The sequence below is a fragment of the Dermacentor albipictus genome, chromosome 7, assembly GCF_038994185.2.
Source record: "Dermacentor albipictus isolate Rhodes 1998 colony chromosome 7, USDA_Dalb.pri_finalv2, whole genome shotgun sequence".
Lineage (NCBI taxonomy): Eukaryota > Metazoa > Arthropoda > Arachnida > Ixodida > Ixodidae > Dermacentor > Dermacentor albipictus.
This window is the reverse complement of record NC_091827.1, coordinates 85,002,424-85,019,470: the sequence shown is the minus strand read 5'-3', so window position 1 is coordinate 85,019,470 and position 17,047 is coordinate 85,002,424. Positions and strand designations below refer to the sequence as shown.

General features: G+C 48.7%; 1 protein-coding gene across 3 annotated transcripts in view; it reads left to right on the top strand.

Moving 5' to 3' along the window:
• Nucleotides 1–1,903: 1,903 nt before the first annotated feature.
• The window catches only part of LOC135899657 (cuticle protein 16.8-like), a 148,688-nt gene continuing 133,544 nt past the window's right edge, over nt 1,904–17,047 (top strand). Inside the window, exon 1 of one of the 3 annotated variants that reach the window (XM_065428967.1) lies at nt 1,904–3,190. In XM_065428967.1, the coding sequence (XP_065285039.1) occupies nt 2,267–3,190 (924 nt within the window). In that variant the 5' untranslated portion in view covers nt 1,904–2,266. The remainder of the gene's footprint in view (nt 3,191–17,047) is intronic. The other 2 variants (XM_070521349.1, XM_070521347.1) reach the window with 2 other exon arrangements.

The following is a 17,047-nucleotide window of genomic DNA, read 5'->3' as shown; positions in this document are numbered from 1 at the left end:
GCTTGAGAGAAGCACGATACCCCTGCGCAACCGCTCCGTCACATGGCTTTTCTTTTTTTATATTTCGCGGGCTTTCTCTGCAACCCGAAAAAAAAAGACTGCGCGAGACGTATCATACTGGAAATATACTCGATCGGTGTTTTCTGAGGGCCTCTACAAATCTGCGTATCATACTTGAAATTCTCAGCCAATAATTAAAAATTGGGTAATTAACCTAATTAGTGAGGTACGGGTAAAATAAAAAAAAAACGCCTGAGTTACTATAGGCCAGTGCGAATAGTACGAGTTGGGTTGAATTCGCTTCCGACGCGGCTTTCATTTTTAAAATTTGGCTCAAGTTAGGTGGGACACCCTGTATAGCCATGGTACAATTACCATTTCTGATTTACTTCTTCACAGGCTGGGTCATGCCATTTTTCTTGGCGCTCTTTTTCCATCACTGGCCCTTGCCCTAGTACAACCTGTTTATCATAGTCATTATCTGGCGTGTCCTATGCGGAAGTCGGTCCATGCTTTTTTTTTTAATGCGCTGAACTGCACCAAGAAACAGGTATATTTACGGCTGAGGCTAATGCCCCATTGTCTGCAGTTTAATATATCTTCGAAAGACTTATATTTGCTGACTAGTTAAGCGTATAAAAGCATTATTGTCGCCCCGTAAACAAAAAAAAAATCATCTGATTAACGAGCTTTATTTTGTGCTGTGCAACTCGTATACGTCTAAACAGCGTGTTACGATATACTGGTTACCTGGCCACGCAGCTATTGAGGACAACCTGGTTGCACATGAAACTACCGCTTCCCTAACAAGAAAGGGGAGCAGCATCCCTAAGTTGTCCCTGCTATAGATTTGGAGCCTTGCCTGCGTAAAAGACGTGGGCCGTGTTGGAAGCGCCTATAGGACAATGAAACACCAAATAAACTCAGCGTCATTAGGTTACAGTTAGGGAATTGGCCACCCATTACGAAAATGCAGAGAATTGAGGTCATTTTTTGCCGTCTTAGAATTCGCCACTGGTACAGGACACACGCTTACCTTTTGACTGGCAATGAACCTTCTCTGCAGTAAATGTGGCGAGACGCTGACTGTACTTCACGTCTTAATAGAGTGCAAAGAATTAGAACCTCAAAGAAAGAGGCACTTTCCTTGAGCGAATAGAGAGCACGTTCTCCGGAAGCCAGCAATGCTTCTTGACATGGAAGCAATATTTTTGACAAGTTAGTTTTTAGGTTTATTCAAGAAATCGGTGCATTGCCAGTTACGGACAATAAAACACTTTAGATCTGCAGCCCATCCTCTCTCCGGAAGGTGCTGCTGCGATAGTATTTTTGCAGACCACGTGCATTTGTACCCTTGCGTTCAAAGGCCGTGTTGAGGCACCAGTGATACCTTCACGTGCACGTTTTACTACATCATCCCTTCGTAACAAAAATATATGGTCATAGCACACATCTCCAGGCATTGTTATGTTTTTATTCCTGATGTACTTGACGTAAGTTACACTGACTAATCTTAGGCCTGTTTAGAGTCATGCTACATGTGCCATTCGCAGTTAATTTTTCTATTTTATCACCAATCCATCGCGAACTCATCAGCACGTGCTTGGCGCTCTTTGGCCATCTGGCCCTTGCACCATAAAACCCAAATCATCATCATTACAGCGGGCGCGCCATTGATATTTCCAGTCTTCGAAAGCGTGCCGACGTGCTTTATTCTTTACGATGAAAGCACTCACATTACACGAAAGGAATGCACCATTCAGTTGTCACTGCAGAAATAGCATTCCATTATGTCGTAAGTCTCCCTCTATCGTATTGCAGATGAATGGCAGTATCGCCGCAGCTGCGCTCTGCATACAAAAGTACATTTCTTCTGAAACAGACGAGGCACGACAGAGGTACGGAAGCGCGCCTGTGCAGAAATTCGCAGTGGTAACGAAGCGACTTCCAATCACACGAAGCAGTGTTCTTGCGACAACCGTCCACCGTAAATGAAAACAACGGAACTGGAAACACGCCAGGTAAAGGGAGCTGGCAATGTTTCTGTTGAGGTGTAGCCTCAAGTTGTTTCGACGTCCTGCAACAAAGGATAATTGAAATTTTTTAACGGGCGGACAGCCACAAGGACTCGAGTGCGAATTCGCGAACGAGCCCAAGCGCCAAGACTTCTGAGTTGTAGTGATAGCGTAACCAAAACTGCGAGAGCATATCCGTCTTCGCCTTCGACGTTTCCGAGTCTAGAGATTGGCTCGGACTGCACGAAAAGATGGGAAGGGAAAATGGCCACGAATCGGAACGAGAGCGTTGTCGCTACCCGGAGGCGCGACGCGGCCTGGGAAGAAGCCCGCGTTCCTCGCGCGGCCGAGGAAGAGACCACGTTCCATGCTTATCAAAGAGGGAGACGAGTTCGGTCGAATCTGATCGCGGCCGCGAACGAGCCTGGCGCAAGAGGCATGCTCGCGATAGTAGTCCCAAGACGTCATCGGGGTCACCGGCGCCAGCACGTTCGAGGCAACGGGAAGAGGTACCCGCAAAAAAGGAGGCACGCTCGCGAACCCCTTCAGACTCTTCCGAAAGAGTCAGCGACGGCGAACAGCCTAAGTGTCGACAGTTATGTGGTGAGAAGGAACCGGGGACGGAAGAAGAAAGGGAACAGTATGGCCGGAAGGTGCGAGAGTGGAGGATGCGGGAGATGACTGCCTACGAGGAAAGACTGCAGGGTTGGAGGAGGAGGGAGCGATTAATGTCCAAGCTGCGCAAGCGCAAGCAAATTGGGAAACAAATAAAGCAGATTGAAGCCGCGAAGATAGGACGACTATTGGAGGCGTTTATGGAACATTACAACGATGAAAGGGATGACGTCAAATATTATTCGGGTACTGCTCTGTGGATTCGAAGGCGGTTCCGTGAGAAAGAGATTTTGATGGACATGCGAGACCGTGTGCGAGAACGCCGAGATCTCGAAGAATTGCGCTCAAAGGAGACGGCGAAGGAACCGTTATGCAGCAATGCTGAAGAGAAGCGCACCGACATAAGGGAACTGCCAGACGAGATAGAGAGTCAAGTTCCTCCTAGCATGTCGAGTGATACGGGCGAGGATGCTACGCCAAAGATTGAAGCATCTGTCTGCATAGAGAAGCCGTCATCGCCATTAACTTTGCATTCAGGTCAAGGCGGCCCTACGAATGAGGTAACCATGGATATAGCGCCCTCATACACTCCATACCCGCCAATATCGACTGAAACTTTCGTTCAGACAGTGTACCCGTATGTACCAGTAGGAGGAGGAGGAGTAGATTTTAATGAGCAGAAAGGAGGAGAGGTCGGCCTGGAGAGCGTTTCTCTAGCCTGCTACTCCTCACTGGGGAAAGGAGAAGTGGGAAATACAGGGAAAGGTAGGTGGCAGGTGATTATATTATGGTACAATGAGACACTATATACACGTTATCCAATATGCGGGTGCGCAGTGAACGCGCATACACGTAACGGTAATCTTGTCCATACAAAAAGTAATATTGTCCCAAAAAGTTATTGCGCAAACACATTTCGTATTGACTGCACGTCTCACAGCTTCTAAAGGCGATCGTCTAGACCAGTCTCACTTAAAAAGTTCAAAAGTGATTTTATGGCACGTTGGGCACAGTGAACACTCCTCCAAGCGCCCAAAAGCTTTTCTTCTGAAAAGGGACGGGAGTCCAAGCTGTCAACTATTGATTTGAGTTTTCTGCGTTCGGCCGCATGTTGAGGGCACACACAAAGTACGTGAGCTATTGTCTCGAGAGTGTGACAGACGCTACATTCAGGGTCCCGTGCTTGTCCAATCTTGTGAAGGTATCGGTGGGTGTATGCAACACCCAGCCGTAATCGATGAATGAGTGTTTCCTGGCTTCTCCGCAACCGAAGTGGAAGCCGGAATTGTAAGCCAGCGTCAAGTCTATGAAGGCGCTCTTGTCGATGTTCGGGGTTGTCCCAATGTCGTGCCGTAGAAGTTTAAAGGGAGGTATGGAGCAAGGCGTTAATGTCATACCGGGAAAAATGAATTTTTATAATAGTTCCGTCAGTGTGCGCCTTTTTTGCTTCCGCGTCAGCCTGTTCGTTTCCAGCTATTCCACAATGGCCAGGAATCCACTGCAGCACGATGGTATGCCCGGAGTGTGACGCCTCAGCAAGTAGAGACATGATGTCATGAACTAGAGGACTATATGCCGTTCTCTCACTCATATAATTGCTGATGAGTTGCAGTGCTGGTTTTGAGTCACAAAACACTGTCCACTTCTCGAGACTCTGTTGCAGTATGCAGCGAACTGCTTCTCGAACTCCGGTCAACTCAGCTGCTGTAGACGACGTCCTGTGTCCTATCTTGAATCGCTGTGCGATTCCCATTCCTGGCACCGTGTAGGCCGCCGCGGAAGAGGTCTGTGTCACAGAACCATCTGTGAAAACATGTTCGTAATATCTATACATGTAAGTAATGTACCCCGCAGGGGCGTCTGCGCAAGCAGGCGTTTGGTGTGTTGCGACACCACGGACCCGAGCACACGAGGGTTGGACCCTCCCGCGTGTAGCCGTGCGCGGCTCAGCCGTGTCTGGGGAAAGGGGGATCCTGGGGGTTGAGCTGATGCTGGGTGATTGGGCCTTTATGGCCCCCCGGCGGAGGCAACACACCGCTTTGGCCTCTGCTTCGCATAGACGGCACCCCCGGACTGACCCACCCGGGGGAAATCGGTAGTTGCCTTTTCCTGTCTCTCTCTCCCTACAACCTTCGTCTTTTCCTTACTTTCCACCTTTCCTGTCTCCTTCTCATTTCTTTATTACTTCCGACCTTCCTGGCAGCAAGGGTTAACCTTGTGTGAGTAGCCAACCTTGGTTATATCATATTTGGTTATAGCGGTAGCGTACAGCTGGCGCTTGTAGGCCCTGTTTTACAGGCCCTGCAGCGTCCCCTTGTTGGGCTCCATGGTGGGTGGCTGGCGCTACTGCCGAAAAATACACTCCCACTTATGGCTAGTTCTTTCCCTCCACTATCTGATCGCTCCCTGAAAAGGGGGCGCACCGAAGATATCTTTGAATTTTTTGGACGCCAAAAAGAAACTTTCCCGCGATTCCACGTAATCCATTCTGAAAAACAAGGAAAACAAGCACGAACAATCTCACCTTTTGTTGTTTCAAGAACTCTAACTCAGGCGTTTGGACCAGGATATAAAGCATCAAAAATGGCTAGCGGTGATCTCCTTTTGGAGCTCCGTGACAAAAAACAACACGAGAAAGTGCCTAACCTTCTATCATTTGGAGATGTCCCAGTCACAGTCACCCCGCACCGCACGATGAACACCACCCGTGGTGTAGTTTCGGATGATGACCTGATGGAACTTACGGACGCTGAACTATTAGAAGGCTGGGGTGATCAAAACGTAATCAATTTTAAGAGAAATCTGCTAAGGCGCGATAGAAAAGAAATCAAAACAAAACATCTAATTCTCACCTTTGGTACAAGTGTGCTCCCTGAGAGTATTGAGACAGGATACGTGAAGCTCCGGGTCAGACCATATGTCCCAAACCCTCTGAGATGTTTTAAATGCCAGCGATTTGGCCACAGCTCATCGAACTGCCGCGGCCGCCAAACCTGTGCAAAATGTAGTGCTCATGAGCACTCCGCTGAATCGTGTGAAAACACTCTCCACTGTGTGAACTGTGATGGGGAGCACGCCGCGTACTCGCGGTCGTGCCCATCTTGGAAAAAAGAGAAAGAGATTGTAACGATCAAAGTAAAAGAAAATATAAGTTTCAAAGAAGCACGCAGGCGGGTATCCTTCCTGCCAAAGCACACCTTTGCCGAAGTGGCGCGTCAGGGGGCAGCGCCACAACGGTCTCCGGCGGCTGTCCGACCCACACCCAGTGAGGCGGCAGTGACGCCATCCGCCCCCCCGGCGGCTGCAGCTGACGCTGCTGCGCCAACACAGCAGACGGGGCCATCGACCCCGAAGGTGGGTGCAGCCGAGGCTGCCCCAACCTCCCAGGCCCCTTCCAGCGCTGGCAATAGCCGGCGCAGCCAAATCCCCCAGGGAGCCCCATCGGCCTCCGGGCTGGTGGGCGCAGGGGTCTCGCCTTCCGAGGTGAGACTCTCTCGAAAAACTTCTCGCTCTCAAGAGCGCGTGTCCGGCGCCTCACATGAGGCAATGGACAGAACACCTACCCCCACGGCGCTCCAAGCGCCTAAGGAGCGGCGAGGCTCCCTCGAACGCTCCAAAAAAGGCAGAACCCCGGTTACAGGGCCTCGCAAGAGTTCTGTAATCTAAGACATCACTTCCGTTTCCGTAAACACAGCACCAATTTACCTTAAACATGGATACACAAATCATTCAATGGAACATCAGAGGTCTCCTTAGAAACCTTGATGATTTGCAGGAACTCATCCACAAACAAAATCCAAAAGTGCTGTGTTTACAGGAAACACACTTAAAATCTAAACACACAAACTTTGTCCGTACGTATGTTACGTTTCGCGAAGATCGCGATGAGGCCGTCGCATCATCGGGTGGTGTTGCGATTCTTACTCATAGAAGTATTGCGTGTCAGCCTTTACAGCTACAAACGCCCCTTGAAGCAGTGGCGGTTCGAGTTGCCCTACTAAACAAACTCATCACCATTTGCTCCCTTTACATACCCCCGCATTACCAACTGAACAAACATGAATTTCACTCCTTGATCGATCAATTGCCAGAACCTTATGCTGTTCTTGGCGATTTCAATGCGCACAGCTCCCTGTGGGGCGACTCTCGTATAGATGCGCGAGGTCGCCTTGTTGAACAGTTCCTTTTCTCTTCTGGAGCGTGCCTTCTCAATAAGAAAGAACCCACATATTACTCTCTTGCAAACCGATCCTTTTCGTCAATAGATCTTAGTATAGTCTCCCCGTCTGTACTGCCTGAACTTGAATGGGAAGTTACCGACAACCCTTACGGTAGCGACCACTTCCCTATACTGCTAAGATCATATAAAGAAAACGAATATCCACCATACGCTCCTAGGTGGAAGGTTGAGACAGCTGATTGGGAAAATTTCGATCTCTAACTAGTATATCATGGGCTGAGCTGTCTTCGTTAGGAATTGATGCTGCAGTCGAGTTTTTTACAGCATTCATAATAGATGTCGCATTTATATGCATATCAGAAGTAAAAGGCTTGGCCTGCAAACAGCGTGTCCCATGGTGGAACGACGATTGTAGGATCACTCGCAAAAAACAGAACAGGGCGTGGGGGTTGCTACGCGCTTCTCCCATCGCAGAGAATCTAGTTACTTTAAAAAAGTAAAATCCGAAGGCAGGCGAACCCGCCGACAGGCCAGACGAGAAAGTTGGCACAAGTTTTTATCAAGTATTAACTCGTTTAGGGATGAGGCCAAAGCCTGGAACAGAGTAAATAGGATTAGAGGGCGGCAAACACATTCACTCCCCCTAGTAAACACACAGGGAGATACACTGCAAGATCAGGCCAACTCACTCGGACAGCACTTTGAAAGTGTATCAAGCTCAAATCATTATACGCAATGCTTCCTAAAATATAAACAAATAGAAGAATGCAAGCCACTCACCAATAAATTCCGACAGAATGAACCGTACAATTGCCCTTTTAGTGCTGCGGAGTTGAAAGCTGCCTTGAGCGCATGCAAGAGTTCAGCACCCGGATCTGATAGAATCTTGTATGAAATGCTCAAAAACTTACACAATGACACGCAACTTACACTACTCACACTTTTCAACGCCATCTGGGATGCAGGGTACCTTCCAACCGCGTGGAAGGAAGCCATTGTAGTCCCTGTTTTGAAACAAGGCAAAGACCCTTCCTCAGTGGCAAGTTACCGCCCGATAGCCCTCACAAGTTGCATGTGTAAGGTGTTCGAAAAAATGATAAATCGGCGACTCATCTTTTTCCTTGAACAGAGCAAAATTCTTGATCCTTATCAGTGCGGCTTCCGAGAAGGACGCTCCACTACTGACCACCTTGTACGTGTAGAAGCAAATATCCGGGACGCATTTGTACACAAACAATTCTTCTTATCCATATTCCTCGATATGAAGAAGGCGTACGATACGACGTGGCGTTACGGAATCTTAAGAGACTTGTCAGAAATGGGCATCCACGGTAATATGTTTAATATAATAAAAAGCTATCTGTCAAATCGTACCTTCCGGGTAAAAGTCGGCAATGCACTCTCACGTCCTTTTACGCAAGAAACGGGTGTACCCCAAGGAGGCGTGCTCAGCTGCACGCTATTTATCGTGAAGATGAACACGCTTCGTGCTTCACTACCACCCGCCATCTTTTACTCTGTCTACGTGGACGACATTCAAATAGCTTTCAAATCTTGTAACCTCGCAGTCTGCGAGAGACAGGTACAGCATGGCCTGAACAAAGTGTCAATGTGGGCAGACAAGAATGGGTTTAAGATCAATCCTAACAAAAGCTCTTGTGTTCTTTTTACAAGAAAGAGAGGACTTATCCCAGATCCTTGCATAGAACTGCGTGGACAACAGATACCTGTAAACAAAGAACACAAATTTCTAGGTGTCATACTTGACTACAGACTCACCTTCGTCCCCCACATTAAACATCTCAAAGAAAAGTGTCTAAAAACAATGAACATAATCAAACTTCTATCCCAGACTACGTGGGGTAGTGACAGGAAGTGCTTAATGAATATCTATAAAAGCCTCATTCGATCACGACTAGGCTATGGCGCCGTGATTTACCACTCTGCCGCCCCAAGCGCACTAAAGATGCTAGACCCAGTCCACCATCTAGGAATCCGACTGGCCACTGGCGCTTTCAGAACGAGTCCCATACAAAGTTTATATGTAGAATCAAATGAGTGGTCACTTCATCTGCAGAGAACATACATCAGCCATACATATTTTCTGAAAGTCCACTCAAACCCCCAACATCCCTGTTATAATACCATTAATGACATGACATGTGCTACACTCTTTCGCAATCGTCCGTCCGTAAGACAGCCTTTCTCGCTGCGTGTGAGGGAGCTTAGCGAAGAAATGCACGTTCCACTCCTCGAGCTTCGCCTAATGCATCCAGCCAAGCTGCTACCTCCTTGGGAGTGGCAGCTCATACAATGTGATATATCGTTCGTGGAAGTCACAAAGAATGCTCCAGAGATTGAAATCAAGATGCATTTCCGGGAACTCCAGCACAAATACTCCTGCACGGAGTTCTACACAGATGCATCAAAGTCACACGACGGGGTATCCTATGCAGCCGTTGGTCCATCTTTCTCGGAATCCGACGTACTGCACCCGGAAACTAGTATCTTTACGGCTGAGGCCTACGCACTGCTGTCAGCCGTAAAGCATATAAATAAATCACAACTCCAGAAATCAATTATATATACGGACTCCCTCAGTGTTGTGAAGGCCTTGATGTCTTTCTGTAATCACAAAAATCCAGTATTTAATGAGCTCTACTTCGCACTGTGCAAAGCATATGTATCTAACCAACATGTGATCATATGCTGGGTGCCTGGACATAGGGGCATCGAGGGAAACGTTCTAGCCGACCAGATGGCCACATCAATCTCATTGCATGCAGTTAATCCTACCGCTTCGGTCCCTGTCACAGACCTGAAGCCTTTCTTAAGAAGGAAACTACGAAGCCACTGGCAACGCATGTGGGACGAAGAAATCAATAATAAACTGCATGTAATAAAGCCACAATTAGGTTTCTGGCCTCTTGTAACCAAATGCCGCCGGACAGATGTGCTATTCTGCCGCCTAAGAATAGGACACACTTTTGGCACACATAACTTTTTACTCACGGGAAACGAGCCTCCAACCTGTGGTAGATGCGGGGAGAGGCTGACCGTCCTCCACGTCCTACTGGAGTGTCGGGAAGCCGAACCCGAAAGAAAAAAACATTTTCTCTTAGCATACAGGCACCACATCCCCCTTCATCCTTTTATGTTACTTGGTCCAGAACCACTCTTTGACACCAACGCCGTCTTAGCTTTTTTGAAAGATGTTGTGTTGCATGTTTTTAGCCCCACATGTTCGTAGCGCATCCTCTCTTCTGAGAATGTCGCTGCGATAATTATTTTGAATAAGCACATGCCTCTAGGCCCTTGTGGTTCAAGGGCTCTGGCGAGGCAGTAGTGCTGTAAGCACTTTAACATCTCGCATATTTTAAACATTGCATCATTCTTTTACGATGGATTTTAAAGTTCATAGTATTCGTCATCAGTCATCGCCATAATTTTATAGCACGTAGATTTTACGCACTTTACAGCGACTATTTTAGGCCACTCTACAGCCAAGTCACATCTTCCATAATACATCCTTAACACTACCACCAGTCATGGCGCTCTTTGGCCAAACCTGGCCCTTTCGCCACAAAACAACACACATCATCATCATGTAAGTAATGTATGATAGCGCGAAATCCTTGAGCCCAGCAAGCGGCATCTTCGACTTCTTCGTTATTGCAGGGATTGAGAGTCTCACCATTGGCTTTGCCATCGTCCAGAGTGGAACTTGGGGTATGTCATATGTTTGGAAGTCCGACGGCAATAAGTCTTGCTGCGACAACACGGCTTCTGAGTAGGCAGACACAGACCGTACGCTTGTGACGTTCGTGAGTGGATGATTCCTGTGTCTGGTCAGTAGCCTTAGATGCACTCGCAATGGCTCATGCTGCAGATAAACTCGAGCTGGGCACGCACGTGCCTCTGCAATCGTGCCCCAAGTAGACGCACATCGTGGTAGTCCAAGGCAAATTCTCAGTGCGCGAGCCTGAGCACTTTCAAGTGTGCGTACAGCAGTTGTACAAATCCGAGAAAGTACAGGCGCACTGTAGCGGAAGTAGCCAACAAAAAGTGCCTGGTAGAGCTGCAGAAGAGATGACTTGGATGGGCCCCATGATTTTCCAGACATATGTCGAATGATCTGAGTAAAGCTGTCTAGCTTTTTCCTTAATCCGGAGAGGTGCTTCGACCAAGATAAGTCACGGTCGATGATGACTCCCAGAAACTTGTAGTGTCTTACTGAGGGTATAATCTTTCCATCAATCATAACGGGGTAGCAGGCCATTGACTTCCGTTTAAATGCCATGGACACACTTTTTTCCGGTGAGAGCTGCAGTCCGCGACTGTTTAGGTATGTCGACGTTATCAACACCGCGCGCTGCAGCTTCGTTTGCACTTGCAAGCGCGTTAAGCTCGTGGTCCATATACAGATGTCGTCTGCGTACACAGAGACCGAGATTGTGCCTGCATGTTCTTTGACCAGTCCAATGAGAACAATATTAAATAAGGTTGGGCTCAATACACCTCCTTGAGGCACTCCACGATAGACGGGGTGGTTCTTTGTTTCACCGTCAGGAGTTGTCATGAATATCGTTCTCTCTTGAAGATAGCTGGCTATCCACTGATGCATACGTCCCCCGACGCCACATTCTTCTAGGGCATTTAAAATTGCATCATGTAGAACGTTGTCAAAAGCACCCTTGATATCTAGAAAGACAGCAGCCGTTAATCGACGGCGACGTTTCTGATGTTCAACAGTTGTTACTAGGTCAATGACGCTGTCGATTGACGACCTACCCTTTCGGAAACCTGTCATTGCGTCTGGATATATATTACGTTTCTCCAAAAACCACTCCAGGCGCGTCAAAACCATACGTTCCATGGTTTTACCTATGCAACTGGCAAGCGCGACAGGTCTGTAGGAAAGCATAGCATGGGGTGTCTTGCCTGGTTTCAATAATGCCACGATTTTGCTTGTCTTCCAGTGTGCAGGCACAGTTCCCGAGGACCAAGAGAGATTGTATAAAGCCAGGAGCTCTTCAGTCACTCGAGGGCCTAGATGGCGCAAGGTAGAATAGGTAATGCCATCAGGACCAGGCGCACTTGAGTGTCTTGAAGAGGAAATCGCTGCACGTAGCTCTTGCAGCGTGAACGGGAGGTCGAGGCGATCGTCCATTGTTGGAGGAGCACACCTGAGCACTGAAGCTATCGATGTTGTAGATCCAGAGAGGTGTATGCAGAAATCTTCCGCGATTTCCTTCTCACTGCGCGTCTGGATGATAGCCAAAGCTCGAAAGGGACGTAGCTGTTGTGGAGGAGATGGTAGTGCTCGTACAACATGCCATATTGTGGAGAACGGTTTTCGTGGGTCCAGGCTGGTGCAAAAGGACCTCCAACGTTGTCTGTCGAGCTTGTCCAAGTATCTTTGAATTTTCTTTTGCACACGGCGTGCCGTTCTCAAGTCTGATATCAATTTAGTTCGCCTGTATTTCCTCTCGGCGCGACGTCGGACTGCCCGCAGCTCTTCATATATAACGTCAACGGATGTTCTTGAATTTGATGTTTGGATGATGCGTGTTGTTGCGTGCATTGCTGCTATAATGCGCTCTTCAATCTCTTTCGGTGAAATGACACAATTGCAGGATTCTTCTAGCTTGTTCTGAAAAGCATCCCAGTCAGTGCGTCGCGTATGAGAACTTGGAAGTCTTGTAAACCATCTCAGTTGTACATACGTAGGTAGGTGATCACTGCCATACGTTTCAGCATCTGTGCACCAGGCAGCAGAAGACGAAAGACATCGTGAAGCGATAGCTAAATCGAGGCAACTGCTGTACGTTGTGCCACGAAGAAATGTTGGTGAGCCATCGTTCAGGATGTCAAGATCATTGCTGCTTGTGAAGTTAAGAAGTTGTCTTCCTCGAAGATTTGTGATCCTACTGCCCCAAAGATGGTGGTGCGCGTTGAAATCACCTACAATAATATGAGGTCCTTGGCAAGAGTCAAGAACAAGCTTCAGATGTCCAGAGTCAAATCTTCCCCTGGGTGAAATATAGCCACCGATTATCGAGATTATCCGGCGCTTTAGCTTCAGTGTTATAGAGACATACTCGTTGCTGCTATGCACTGGAACTTGGTTTAGCGAATACGTGAGGTCACATCGCACACATAGTAAAACTTTCCTAGTATTTCCACTTGTCCCAGACGCGAATTGTTCATATCCAGAGAGTCTAAATGGCGATGTCATGTTCGGCTCGCGTATTACGATAACTGGAAACCGATGCTTGAGCACTCTCTGTTTAAAATCTCCCAGGCGACCCCGTAGACCTCGTGCGTTCCACTGGAATATTATGGAACCGCTTATCCTTTCCTGTAGCGACAATCTTGAAGTTGATGATGCCATGGCGTTTACTAACTTTTATAGAGCAGCAAGCACTGGTTCTAGTGCGTCGAGAATTTGCACCGCAGCCTTGGCAATGGGCGTCTTAACTCCCATGAGCAGCATTCGCAAGGAACGAATCAACTGTGCAAGCATTGCCTTGATTTGCTCATCCGACGATGAAGGTTCATGTTCACGCTGGCGTTCGGGCTGCACTTCTGGACTCCGAGATGGCAGGGAAGGCCATATAGTAGTGTCCTTGGTGTTCAGAAGAGTAGACGTGGTTAAAGGTGGCTCTGACGTTTGAGGAGTAGCAGGAGCACGCGACGACTTTTCCTGGAGTACAGGTTGTCCTGTTGTCGATGCGGATCGCCTTCTGGTCGATGCTGATCTCCTTCTGCGATTACGTGAGCGCCTCTGGCGGCGGTGGACCTTGGTAGCCGCTTCTCTGTGCGTAGATCTATCTCGTACCATTTTCCTTAGCACGGACATTTCAGTCCTTAATTTAGGACAGTCCTTCGACGTTGCCTCGTGCGGCCCATCGCAATTAGGGCACTTCAAGTCAGAGCCAGCACACGTCAACTGATCGTGGTCACCACCACAGCGCGGACATGTCATCTTGTTAACGCACACAGCACTCACATGCCCGATTTTCTGGCATTTACGGCACTGCAAGGGCCTAGGGATGTATGGACGGACAGGATGTCGCACATAGCCCACTTTTACATGTGTTGGTAAGATCTCTCCCTCAAAAATGAGTTTTATGCACCTCGACCGTCCAAAACGGTGTATGTCTATGATATGGATAGTTGAGGAGATTAGCGTTTGGAGATCGTCATTATCAATATCTGTATCGACATCGTAGATAACACCGGCGGTGGTGCTGCCTCTATGTACGATGAATGAGCGGACAAGTATATTGCCTAGCTCAGTTACAGCTTTCAAAGTGTCGAGGATGGTTCGTGTAGTCACATCAACAGTAAGTATGTTTCTTCTGGGAAAAATTCGGACCTCTCTGATTTTCCCTGGAGCCAGTCTCTCGAGATAGGCAGTGAGAGTTTGCCTATTGAGGGAATTGAGGTTGCCTGTAGCAGCGACGGGGATGTAGGCGATTGTGTACGCTTGCTGTGTGGGCGGCTTATTGTAGTTAAGCTCACTCACGCTTGATGTCCTACGAAGTTTCCTCTTCAACCGACGATTTGTGACCTCGGTATATCCGCCGTCAGAATCCATGTCCTCGATGTCTGAGCAGCTCGATGACCTTGGCAGAGTCGCGTTGAGGTGGTCGAGCGCAGCAGACCGACTTGCAACTTGATGGCCAGCCCCTAACCTTGGCGGCAGAGGAGGCGGAACGTCCGTCATTGCTTTTGATATCGTACCCGCCTCGGGGGCGTCGGTACGCACAAATTTAACCGAAAAAACCAGAGCGAAGCAGGACTAGCAGCTGATCAAGAACTCGTCTTCTTCGTCTTCATGTACCAGCTGATCAAGAACTCGTCTTCTTCGTCTTCTATGTACCAGTAAACGACAATAACGCCACCGGAGGTTGGGACACTGGCAACCTTGTTCAGCAAACGGGCACAGAGTACGTTGCGATGGCAGGAGTGTCGTCCGACGTGCATTACGTGGATTAGTTGAACAAAGTTCCAGCTTTGGGTACCAAGGTGTGCTGCAGCTCTGAGGTTTTTTACCCGGCCTCCTACACTTCCGCTACCTTACGTTCAAGGGGCCCTAAGCACCATCTGACACTTTACGCGTTTTAAATAAATGCACGTGTCGCATACAATATGCCTTGCCGATCATCTTTTGCGAACATCGTAGCGCTACGCGTAGCGAGCAACCTAGAAAATAAAAAAAACGTCGCAGTTACGCCCGAAAGGCGGAGCATCGATTGCGATCGCACATTGGTAGATAACCACGTGAAGTAAGGATAGTAGCTTCATCGGTCGTCTAAACGTGGAAATATTCGCTTACTAGCTGAATTAACGAGCATGGTGTCAGCGCGCACGAGCAAACAGGAGGACGTCAGACTCGTTGAGCTCGGAGACTCGCTGTCACAACGCTGCTGTGAGCAAGCGGGGCAGCAACAGCGAGCGAAGTGGCTTTTGTCTATCGCTTCCACGCAACAGCAGCGAGAACACAGTGCGCACCAAGGTATGAGCCGTCGGCAGATCCCTTTCAAGATACGGCGCGTGCGGCCATGCAAAGTACGCACTCGTTGGCGGAGTCGAATCCGCCCCCTCCCTCCGACGCTGCCTCCCTGTTTTCGTCCCTTCCGCGTGTGAAACTGAGCCGCGATCGTCAGTTCCACTTGCGTACGGTCGCGAAATATGCAGTCGCTGCGGGAGCACAACGCCGCCTCCCCCCTCTCTCCCTTCCATCCCCGCACGACCTTTTGTGCGCTGGAAGACGGCGCGTTTGCTCTCCGCCTTCCTCCCTCGAGCGCGCCAGATTAAGCCGCTATTGTCCGCTCCCCTCGCGCGCTTTCACTCGCACATACAGCGTACACAGCTGGACGACAGTGTTACCACCTTTGGACTTTATACGTAACCTCACGGCGACGCCGACGGTACAAACGCGCCTGCAGTGTCCATACGCTTGCTGTCGCAATAAAGTCTAGGCCAGAACTTAGCAACGCTAGCTCCCCAAGTATGCGATTGTCATGCCTTCACGGCTCTAGTGCACACAAGGTGCAGCGGGGAGATTTAAGCTAGAACCAGGGCGGTTCGTACGTTGGGGAAAGGGGGCGGGGGCGCCGCCTTTGTCTGCTGGTGGTGTTGGTATAAAAAATCGGCTGCCCGTCCGCGACATTTCAAAGCCTCGGCGAGCGTCTAACCCAAGGATAAGACTCGTGTACGCAACGAATGACGTAATTATACTCATTTGTAATGAAATTCAATTCCTGATGGTCTTGTAGGTAATTGGTTACTTACATTACTCCGTAGCGCTTGCTACGTTTAAACTACTTTTTTTCTGCTACCAACGACAAGTAGCCAGTTACTTTATTGACGGCCTGGCTGTAAAAGGTGGCGCAGATATGAACACTTTATTTTGACGGGAACTACAGTGAAATACCCGAGTTCGAGTCAAGCAGCCGCCTGACGAATGCGCATGCTCAGACAAGCGAACCCAGGCGTAAGTATCTGTTTCGTCATCGTAAAGCTCCACCACGTGCTAGCCTAAAATTTGAGCTGGTGTTGCACTGGCGCGATAACGATGGCCAATTTGAGCGTTTACGCGAGGAAATTACATGCGGATGAATCTTTTTTCCAACTGGTCACTGATCCCAAGGGAGCACCAGCAACAATGAAGCTCTGCGCTTTATAGAAGCTGTGAGCATCGCGGCAATGAGTAGCCAGAACATCGTACGAAAGGAGTTCGTACTCCACCGCTCTTCCCTCTGGCCCACACATCAGGCGTGCTTTCGGTCTCGCTGCCGATGTCGTCACAGACAAAAAAAAAGGGGGGGGAAATAGACAAGGAAGGCTGACCGAGGAAAATATTGAAAAGCAATCGTTGGTGAAGATAAGTATGTGAGGTCCTGCAGCGGACGCACTGAAAGAGTCCGGCCAGCTTGTTGTAGGGTCAATCCACGCCAACTGTCGCAGCTGTGGTGCTCGAGCAATATCAATGTCGTTCAAAAAATAAAAATGATGCATGTATATATGCATACCATGCATAGTGTTTACCCCCCCATACAAAACATTGCATTACGCTCGAGTTTCGCCTTTAAGAGTGGGACGCGGTAGCATTAAAAGATTCGTGACTGCATGTCACGCTTCCCGAAAACCGCAACTTTCTTGCCGATTTGCGGAGGCGAGCGCCATATGGATTGTGTTGCAAGGAACCCAGTGGGCCGCGCCGATC